Here is an 8,982-nt window from a genome sequence, read left to right as displayed (position 1 = left end):
CCCCCCACCCCCCTCGCCCCCTCTCTCGCCCCCCCTCTCGCTCCTCTCCGCCCCCCCTCCCCCTCTCCGCCCCCCCTCCCCCCTCTTCCGCCCCCGCCTCCCCCTCTCCGCCCCCCCTCCCCTCTCCGCCCCCCTCCCCCTCTCCGCCCCCCTCCCCCTCTCCGCCCCCCCTCCCCCCTCTCCCGCCCCCCCTCCCCCCTCTCCCCCCCTCCCCCCTCTCCGCCCCCCTCCCCCTCTCCGACCCCCTCCCCCTTCTCCCGCCCCCCCTCCCCCTCTCCGCCCCCCTCCCCCTCTCCGCCCCCCTCCCCCTCTCCGCCCCCCTCCCCTCTCCGCCCCCCCCTCCCCCTCTCCGCCCCCCTCCCCCCTCTCCGCCCCCCTCCCCCTCTCCGCCCCCCTCCCCCTCTCCGCCCCCCCTCCCCCTCTCCGCCCCCCCTCCCCTCTCCGCCCCCCTCCCCCTCTCCGCCCCCCTCCCCCTCTCCGCCCCCCCCTCCCCCTCTCCGCCCCCCCTCCCCCTCTCCGCCCCCCCTCCCCTCTCCGCCCCCCCTCCCCCTCTCCGCCCCCCCCTCCCCCTCTCCGCCCCCCCTCCCCCCTCTCCGCCCCCCCTCCCCCTCTCCGCCCCCCTCCCCCTCTCCGCCCCCCCTCCCCCTCTCCGCCCCCCCTCCCCCTCTCCGCCCCCCCCCCCTCTCCGCCCCCCCTCCCCCTCTCCGCCCCCCCTTCCCCCTCTCCGCCCCCCCTCCCCCTCTCCGCCCCCCCTCCCCCTCTCCGCCCCCCCCCTCTCCGCCCCCCCCCCTCTCCGCCCCCCCCTCCCCCTCTCCGCCCCCCCCTCCCCTCTCCGCCCCCCCCCCTCTCCGCCCCCCCCTCCCCCTCTCCGCCCCCCCCCTCCCCCTCTCCGTCCCCCCCCTCTCCGTCCCCCCCTCTCCGTCCCCCCTCTCTGTCCCCCCCTCCCCTCTCCGCCCCCCCCCCCTCCGCCCCCCCCTCCCCCTCTCCGCCCCCCCCTCCCCCTCTCCGCCCCCCCCCTCCCCCTCTCCGTCCCCCCCTCTCCGTCCCCCCCTCTCTGTCCCCCCCTCCCCCTCTCCGCCCCCCCCTCCGCCCCCCCCTCCCCCACTCCGTCCCCCCCTCCCCCACTCCGTCCCCCCCTCCCCCACTCCGTCCCCCCCCTCCCCCTCTCCGTCCCCCCCCCCCTCCGTCTCCGTCCCCCCTCTCCGTCCCCCTCTCCGTCCCCCCTCTCCGTCCCCCCCTCTCCGTCCCCCCCTCTCCGTCCCCCCCTCTCCGTCCCCCCCCCTCCGTCCCCCCCCCTCCGTCCCCCCCCCTCCGTCCCCCCCCTCCGTCCCCCCCCTCTCCGTCCCCCCCCCTCTCCGTCCCCCCCTCTCCGTCCCCCCCCTCTCCGTCCCCCCCCTCTCCGTCCCCCCCCTCTCCGTCCCCCCCCCTCTCCGTCCCCCCCCTCTCCGTCCCCCCCCTCTCCGTCCCCCCCCTCTCCGTCCCCCCCCCTCTCCGCCCCCCCCCTCTCCGCCCCCCCCTCTCCGCCCCCCCCCTCTCCGCCCCCCCCCTCTCCGCCCCCCCCCTCTCCGTCCCCCCCCTCTCCGTCCCCCCCCTCTCCGTCCCCCCCCCTCTCCGTCCCCCCCCTCTCCGTCCCCCCCTCTCCGTCCCCCCCCTCTCCGCCCCCCCCTCTCCGCCCCCCCTCCCCCTCTCCGTTCCCCCCTCCCCCTCTCCGTTCCCCCCTCCCCCTCTCCGTTCCCCCCTCCCCCTCTCCGTTCCCCCCTCCCCCTCTCCGTTCCCCCCCTCCCCCTCTCCGTTCCCCCCTCCCCCTCTCCGTTCCCCCCTCCCCCTCTCCGTCCCCCCCTCCCCCTCTCTCTCTTTCTGTGTCTGTCTCTCTCTCTCTGTGTCTCTCTCCCTCCCTCCCACCCACCCCCCTCTCGGACGGCCGGTCAGTTCTCGAAGCTGTTTGATGAGCTGTGCCCTGCTGTGGAGGATATTTTGGCACAGGGCCACATGGGGATCGTCACGGAGTTGGTAGCTGGCTGTGTGAAGCACAGAGAGAGGCAGGGGGACATCCTGACCAAACTCTACGGGGTGAGTCACTTCCTACTGCCCTTCTCCATTCCCCCCACCCCCCCGTACCGTTTCAACTCCCCACTCCTCTCCTCTCTCTCCGTTCCCCCATTCCGCCGACTGCTCCTCTGTTCCGGCCCCCCTCCCGCACTCTTCCGGCCCCATCCTCTCCCCCTCCCCTCCCTGGCCCCAACCCTTCCACCCCCAAAGCGCACCCTCTCCTCCCCCCACTACTCCATTCCCCACCGTCTCCTCCGCCCCTTCCCGACCCAACCCTCTACTGCCAACCCAATGCCACAGCTGTCCCCCATCTTCTCCTCGCCTCTTGCTGCCCCTTCACTCCTCAACAAGCCCCGCCTTTCAACTTTTTCATCCGGCTCCCTCCCCTTTGCTCCCCACAGTCTCCTGATCCTCATCGCTGCGTCTCCCCCCAAGCCCTTCTTGCCTCTCCACCCTCCTGCCCCGGCCCAGACTGTCTCCTGCGGCTCACCAGCTTGTGACGTTTCTCTGCTCCTCAGGCCTTCCACTGTGACGAGCCAGCCTCGAGGCAGTTGGCATGCGCCCCTCTCTTCATCTCTGTGCTCACCTTCGAGGTCTTTTACGGTCTGGGTGAGGCGGATCTCACAACGGAATTCCAGGTACGTCACTCAGCCCCGAGTACCACTGACCCAAGTCTGTCCGCGTGAGCCAGCTGAATGTCGGGGTGCCCGTTGCATGGCGTGCTTAGATTCTCAACGCGGGTGCCCCATGAGAGGCTGCCGCGCAGGACACGGACGAGTCGGGGGATCGGTGAGCGGGAAACCCCTTTGGATGGATGCGTTGCCTTCAGTTTTGTGAGCGGTGACTGGCGGAGTGTCGCAGGGAGCAGTGCGAGGGTGTATAGAAATTGTGAGGTTTCCTGCCTCAACCCGCCTCCCGGGCAGACCATTCCAGACCCTCCCGCCATTTTCCCTCAAATCCCCTCTAAACCTCCTGCCTTTCACTTCTACATCAGACGGTAAGAGCCAGGAGCGGGCCACCTGTCCCCCTTGATTCTGCCCGTTCTCGCTGACGCTCACCCACAGCAGTGTGTACCATCTCCGAGACGCCCTGCAGAGACTCACCGAGGCTCCTGAGACAGCACCTTCCGAGCCCCCCACTGCCACTCCATCGCTCAGGCACAGCCGCAGCAGTGTGTACCATCTCCGAGACGCTCTGCAGAGACTCACCGAGCTCCCCAGGCAGCACCTTCCAACCCCCCCCCCCACCACCGTTTGCCTCTCCACCATCTAGAAGTACAATGGGGGTAGCAGATACATGGGAATGCCAGCCCCCTGCGAGATCCCCCACCCTCCCCTGAGCCCACTCCTCACCCTGAATTGGAAATATATCGGCCGTTCCATCAGTGTGGGGCTGGATCCGAATCCCTGGAATTCCCCTCCCTGAGGGGAACGCTGTGGGTCTACCCTACAGCATGTGGGACTGCAGCGGTTCAAGAGGGCAGCTTATATCACCCCCCCCCTCCCCTTTGTCAAAGGGGGCAATTAGGGACTATGCCGGCCGGCCGGCCAGCAATGCCACATCCCGTGAGGGAATGAGAAAACAATCTGGAATAAGGTTCGTGCAGTACAGAGGAGACCCTTCACTCTATCGATATTGACCTCTGTACCAGACCCACTTTCCCACACCAGGCCCAAGGCCTTCGGTGGTCTGACGTTGCTAGTGTTTGCCCAGGAACTGTTGTAAAGGTTGTGAGGTTTCCTTCCATAACTCCCCTCCCGGGACGTGCGTTCTAGACGCCTCTGGGTGGAAACAATTTCCCTCAAGTCCCTCGTAACCTTTTACGTGAAAATGACACTCCCTCCTTGTTACTGACCCTTCGACTCAGGGGAGCAGCTGCATCCGACCACCCTGCCCCTACCCCTCATAGCCTTATCCACCTCTATCAGGCTCCCCCGCCCCCGGCCCAATCCAACTCTACCGAAAACAACCCGAGCTTATCCAGCCCGTCGCCGTCGATAAACCGCTGCGTCCTGGTGAACCTCCCACGCACACCATGTTTGGGGGGTGGGGGGGGAACCCAGAACCTGTGCGCAGCGCTCCACCTGTGGGCCTCACTGAAGCCCTGCCCGGCTCCCACATCGCCCCAGTTCTGAGGGAGGAGCCGAAACGTTAACTCTGGTTTCACTCCACAGACGCTGAGCTTTTCCGGCCATCTTCTGTTTCTGGATTCTGGCACCCGCCATTACCTCCCCGGATCTCGCGAAACGTTGCTGGTGAAAGCAAGCGTCCCGTGCGCCGTGTACATTTTCCCGGCGAGCCTGTCCCGTGGCCCTTGGGGATTTGGGGGCAAGCATCCCAAGAACCCCCTCTGTTCCTCTGCACTTGCTGAGTGAACTAAAAGGCTGGTCTCTGGAATGACGACCTCAAGACAGTCGGTTTGTCGTTAAAAGATACAGCTCACAAATACTTATTGCTGGCCCACATCTGTCTCCAGATCCGCAGGCTGTGCAGAGCCAGGGAGCCACGGTCAAAGGACACAGGGTACCTTCGCCCCTGTGTTCCCCCCCCATTAACATCTCTGCTAACCTGTTCTGTGTCCCTTCCCCCCCCGCCTCCCAGCCCTCTGAGGACCAGCGACTGAAGTCCGTCAACTACCACGGCTCACTGGTGGCTCAGCACCTTCTCCGTTTCGAGCAGCCCGCCCCGGTGCTGCGCAGTCTCGCAGCGATGCCTCCAGGGGACTGCGTCCGGCTGGCCTGTGACCAGGTGGGGAGTCACGTCCTCGATGCCGTCTTCACCAGCAGCACCGTGACTGACAAGCAGAGGAAGAGGATAGTCCGCAGATTCACGGTGAGGCCAGCGGTCGGAGTGTACCAGGGCAATTTAAAATATTAAACAGGGACAGGGAGGGTCCCGACGGGGGATATAAAATATTAAACAGGGACGGGGAGGGTCCCGACAGGGGATTTAAAATATTAAACAGGGACGGGGAGGGTCCCGACGGGGGATATAAAATATTAAACAGGGACGGGGAGGGTCCCGACAGGGGATTTAAAATATTAAACAGGGACGGGGAGGGTCCCGACGGGGGATATAAAATATTAAACGGGGACGGAGGGGGACGGGGAGGGTCCCGGCGGGGGATATAAAATATTAAACGGGGACGGAGGGGGACGGGGAGGGTCCCGACGGGTGATATAAAATATTAAACGGGGACGGAGGGGGACGGGGAGGGTCCCGACAGGGGATATAAAATATTAAACGGGGACAGAGGGGGTGGGGAGGGTCCCGACGGGGGATATAAAATATTAAACAGGGACGGGGAGGGTCCCGACGGGTGATATAAAATATTAAACAGGGACGGGGAGGGTCCCGACGGGGGATATAAAATATTAAACAGGGACGGGGAGGGTCCCGACGGGGATATAAAATATTAAACAGGGACGGGGAGGGTCCCGACAGGGGATATAAAATATTAAACAGGGACGGGGAGGGTCCCGACAGGGGATTTAAAATATTAAACAGGGACGGGGAGGGTCCCGACGGGGGATATAAAATATTAAACAGGGACGGGGAGGGTCCCGACGGGGGATATAAAATATTAAACAGGGACGGGGAGGGTCCCGACGGGGGATATAAAATATTAAACAGGGATGGGGAGGGTCCCGACGGGGGATATAAAATATTAAACAGGGACGGGGAGGGTCCCGACGGGTGATATAAAATATTAAACAGGGACGGGGAGGGTCCCGACGGGGGATATAAAATATTAAACGGGGACGGGGAGGGTCCCGACAGGGGATATAAAATATTAAACGGGGACGGGGAGGGTCCCGACGGGGGATATAAAATATTAAACAGGGACGGGGAGGGTCCCGACAGGGGATATAAAATATTAAACAGGGACGGGGAGGGTCCCGACAGGGGATATAAAATATTAAACAGGGACGGGGAGGGTCCCGACGGGTGATATAAAATATTAAACGGGGACAGAGGGGGTGGGGAGGGTCCCGACGGGGGATATAAAATATTAAACACGGACGGAGGGGGTGGGGAGGGTCCCGGCGGGGGATATAAAATATTAAACAGGGACGGGGAGGGTCCCGACGGGGGATATAAAATATTAAACAGGGACGGGGAGGGTCCCGACAGGGGATATAAAATATTAAACAGGGACGGGGAGGGTCCCGACGGGTGATATAAAATATTAAACGGGGACAGAGGGGGTGGGGAGGGTCCTGACGGGGGATATAAAATATTAAACAGGGACGGAGGGGGTGGGGAGGGTCCCGGCGGGGGATATAAAATATTAAACAGGGACGGGGAGGGTCCCGACGGGTGATATAAAATATTAAACAGGGACGGAGGGGGTGGGGAGGGTCCCGGCGGGGGATATAAAATATTAAACAGGGACGGGGAGGGTCCCGACGGGGGATATAAAATATTAAACAGGGACGGGGAGGGTCCCGACAGGGGATATAAAATATTAAACAGGGACAGAGGGGGTGGGGAGGGTCCCGACGGGGGATATAAAATATTAAACAGGGACGGGGAGGGTCCCGACGGGGGATATAAAATATTAAACAGGGACGGGGAGGGTCCCGACGGGGGATATAAAATATTAGACGGGGAGGGTCCCGATGGGGATATAAAGTATTAAATGGGGATGGTAGGGGGTATAAGGAGGGTGCTGATTGATTCTCGAGTTAGTTGCTTATGGTCTGCGAGCTTCTGGCCTTCCCAGCCTGAGGACTGTGTGTGTCTCTCTCCTCGCTCTGACAGGGTCAGTTTGCGCTTCTGGCCTGCGACAGGCACGGCAGCCGCGTCCTCGACCAGATCTGGAGCACCGCGTCTGTCCAGACGAAGCGGATCATCGCCGAGGAGCTGGGTAAGACCCGCTCAGCCACCCCCCCCCACCGTGCCCTGTGTCCGTCAGGTCAGCTCCGTCCCCTTCATCTCTGACCTCACGTCCCCACTCCACTTCCCCTTTGGGGCTGGCCCTTGAGCAGGCCCATGAAAAGCCTGCTTTGGGAGTAAGGTCTGCCTCAGGAGGAGAGGCTTTTGTGGGCTCCCTGGGGTTTCGGGGAACGAGAGGGGATCTGATGGAGACGGGGTTTAAATTGTTTTCAGAGATAGTAGGAACTGCAGATGCTGGAGAATCTGAGATAACACGGTGGGGACAATGACTTATCCCGCTCCCTGTTTATTTCAGAGCCCCCTTCCCCTCCCCCATTTCTGGAGAAGGGTCTCGGCCCGAAATGTCAGCTTTCCTGCCCCTCTGATGCTGCATGGCCTACTGTGTTCCTCCAGCTCTACACTGCATTAGCTCGGATGGAGATATGGGCCCTGATTTGTTGGGGGGGGAGGGGGTGGGTGCGGTGCTGAACGATATCCAGACCTTGGGGCTTGGGGGCGGGGAAGGCGTGCGGGTTGGGGGTACGAAAGACAGCAAACTGTAGGAGTGGGTGGCATGGTACAGAATTGCCGAGGGGAGCGGACGGAAGGGCCAAGTGGCACCAGCATCCGTATCCTGCGGGGTGGGGTGGGCTGTTTACGCAGCGCGTTGAGGGGCAGTCAGTGTCTGGGGCCCCGCGTGCGCCCGCAAGGGGAGTGGACCGGATTGCAGCCTGATGCCGCCAGGGCCTGACTTCTCCCGTTGTATCATTTCCAGCCGCCAGGGAGGATGATCTGTCACGACACCCGGTGGGGCACCATGTGGCACGGAACCTGGCCCTGGGCCACTTCCTGAAGCACAGGCGCACGTGGGAGGCGCATCAGGAGGCCGGCAGCAAGCGGCAGAGGATATTTGCGGAGCTGCTGGAGGACTGACGCAGGCAAGGGGTCGGGGGTGGTGGGCGGGAGGGGGGGGAGAGCCGGAGTGTTCCTTCCCACCCGTGCCCACATCTCCCAGCGGTTCACTTTCCGCCCCCTCGATCAGGAAGAGGCCGTTCGGCCCGGCGAAATGATTTTGACCCCGTTTGCCGCCCCGTCGCGGTGATAAAGACCCCCTCTGGAAGGGTCCTGTTCACTCTGGCCGCCCAGGGTGGGGTGAGGCTGTCTGCGTGTGGAGCCGCCACCCTCCTCCCCCCCGCCCGAGAGCGACGATCCGAACCCGCCAGCGGTCCAGGGTGGTGGTGGGGTGGGTCACACGCGAAGCGGTCACATCGGGCGGCCGGCAGACCCGCTCCCTCCCCACGCTGTAGGGACTCACTCGGGAAGTGGTCGCGGTCCCCTCCTGCGCTTCAGTTAATAAAGTGCTAGCCTTACCCAGCCCCCTTCTGATAACTGAAACCCTCCGTTCCCATCAACGTCCCGGTAAATCTCTCCCGAACCCCCTCCAGCTCAATTATACCACAGGGAGACTGGAATGGGACACGGCGCTCCAGATGAGACCTCAGCAACCTCCCTGTACAGCCTCAACGTGACGTCCCCAACCCCTACACTCAAAGGCCTGTGGGATGAAAGCCAGAGCATTGAACATCTTCTGAAGAAGGGAAGAGGCCTAGAAAGTAGATGACAATTTGGAAGATGGAGTATGGTGTCGGGAAAATGTAATGTTGTTCATGTTTGGAAGAAACTTTTCTTTTCTAAAAATAACAGCGTTTCTACCTAAGTGGAGAATGACTGCAGAATTCTGCAGCGCAGAGGGATTTGGGTGTTTTAGAGCACGAATGTGGAAGAGTTTGTTGGGGGCGCGAGGGGGGCAGTTGACTTTGAATCAAAGAGCTGTACAGCATGGAAACAGACCCTTCTGCCCAACTCACCCATTACTGACCAATTTTCCCAAACTGAACTCGTCCCATTTGCCTTCGTTTGGCACCGTATCCCTCTAACCCCTTCTTATCCGTGTCCCCATCCCGATGCCTGTTAAATCTGTAACTACCAGCCCCCACCCACTTCCTCTGGCAGCTCCTTCCCCTCACCCTCTGTGTGAAATAGTTACCCCGCAGG

At 62.9% G+C, this 8,982-nt stretch overlaps 1 protein-coding gene across 1 annotated transcript; it reads left to right on the top strand.

Annotated features, from left to right (window-relative positions):
- Positions 1-1,925: 1,925 nt before the first annotated feature.
- On the top strand, positions 1,926-8,644 carry LOC125448893 (nucleolar protein 9). The gene is made up of 6 exons (XM_059641787.1): positions 1,926-2,070; positions 2,568-2,687; positions 4,651-4,881; positions 6,814-6,919; positions 7,703-7,865; positions 8,373-8,644. Exons 1-5 carry the CDS (start codon positions 1,990-1,992, stop codon positions 7,858-7,860), a joined length of 696 nt encoding a protein of 231 aa, XP_059497770.1. The 5' UTR covers positions 1,926-1,989; the 3' UTR covers positions 7,861-7,865; positions 8,373-8,644.
- The last annotated feature ends 338 nt before the right edge of the window (positions 8,645-8,982 follow it).

This window comes from Stegostoma tigrinum, chromosome 43 (assembly GCF_030684315.1).
Source record: "Stegostoma tigrinum isolate sSteTig4 chromosome 43, sSteTig4.hap1, whole genome shotgun sequence".
NCBI classification, from domain to species: Eukaryota; Metazoa; Chordata; class Chondrichthyes; order Orectolobiformes; family Stegostomatidae; genus Stegostoma; species Stegostoma tigrinum.
The sequence above is the reverse complement of the archived record's forward strand: the minus strand, read 5'-3'. Positions and strand labels throughout refer to the sequence as shown.